At 54.8% G+C, this 1,317-nt stretch overlaps 1 protein-coding gene across 1 annotated transcript in view; it reads left to right on the top strand.

The window, feature by feature from the left end:
• The window catches only part of PLXNA2 (plexin A2), a 234,164-nt gene that overhangs the window by 83,596 nt on the left and 149,251 nt on the right, over nucleotides 1-1,317 (top strand). Inside the window, exon 3 of the mRNA XM_004699851.4 lies at nucleotides 401-539. Coding sequence (XP_004699908.3) covers nucleotides 401-539 — 139 coding nt within the window. The remainder of the gene's footprint in view (nucleotides 1-400; nucleotides 540-1,317) is intronic.

Raw genomic sequence — 1,317 nt, 5'->3', positions numbered from 1 at the left:
TGGAGCGGCTGGTGATTTTGAACTGCTGACTTTGTAAGTGGTCCAATGTGTAACCCACTATGCCACTAGGGTTTCTCTGTGTGTACATGGACATAAGAGTAACAAAATAGAAACAGGAAGTAGCACACCTAAGGGCAGGTGTGTACACACACAGAGAGACCCATGGTCAGAAACTCCAGGTCCAGCACATTCAGGCTGCATAGGGAGAGAGTCTTCTGGGTGGAAGGCGGGCTGGTTGATATTAGTGGCATCTCTGTCTTCCTGCAGCTCAGGTTACAGTGGCGACTGGGGAGAGGGGCTTTTTCTCAGGGAAGATACCTGTGCATCGTCCAGCACGAGGCTGCTCACCCCCAGGGGAATGCTGTGTGTAGATGCTGACGACACCCTGTTTCTCTTGCAGATTCGGGCAGATGGTCCCCCCCATGGCGGGGTCCAGTATGAAATGGTCTCTGTCTTCAAAGACGGGAGCCCCATCCTCCGGGACATGGCTTTCTCCATTGACCAGCGCTACCTGTATGTCATGTCCGAGAGACAGGTAAGTGCCAACACCCTCTCCCACCTTCCCAGACCCTAAAAAGAACAGGTGATCTGTGGCCTTTGCTCAGCAGCTATTCCACCTAACAAGAGAGGCCACTTTGCTGCCTGCACAGGAGTCTTTGGGCAAAGGCAGAGCTCCCAGGGGCTTCGATGGCAGCCAGGAAGAAGCCAACAGGGGCCAGCTACTTCCCGGAGGCTTCTCTCCAGGCCACCGCCTCTGTCTCAGCTCGTGATGAACAGCCCAGCAAGCACAGGCCAGACTGCACGGAGCAGCTTGGTGTGATTAGGAGGTAGATTTACTGCTCTTGGGCCCAGAGAGTCTGCTGTTCAAGGGAGCCAAAGCGGTGTAAATAATCCAAGCTTCAGCCTGGGCCCAATCCTGAGCGAGATAGACCCCAGATAGGGCTCCCCCTGCCCCCCAAGGAGATAAAAATCTTGGCCTGAGTCTTAGACTGGTGCAGGGTAGAAGCTGGTCAGCTCAGAGACACTGTGGGTCTGCCTGCAGAGTTGGCAAGAAAGCCCTGTGAAATAGATTTCCTACCGTCGATCCGGTAGCAACCGAGCAAGCTCGTGCCCTCTTGAGTGGAGCAGGTATGTCCTCAGCTTGCCCAGACGGTACTTGCTCCCAATATGGAAGAGCAGAGAGAGTCAGAGTGGCAGACAAGAGAGACTGATGACAGGAAACCCCGGAAGCCAAGCAAAGACCGCAGGAAAGGCTGCCATGTCCCATGCACTCAGCCGGTTGTCGGGCCACAGCGGTGGTCTTGGCATTCTAAACGT

Source organism: Echinops telfairi, unplaced genomic scaffold (genome assembly GCF_000313985.2).
Source record: "Echinops telfairi isolate 266 unplaced genomic scaffold, ASM31398v2 ScPeMD7_7424;HRSCAF=8462, whole genome shotgun sequence".
NCBI classification, from domain to species: Eukaryota; Metazoa; Chordata; class Mammalia; order Afrosoricida; family Tenrecidae; genus Echinops; species Echinops telfairi.
This window is presented reverse-complemented; position numbering and strand designations above follow the sequence as displayed.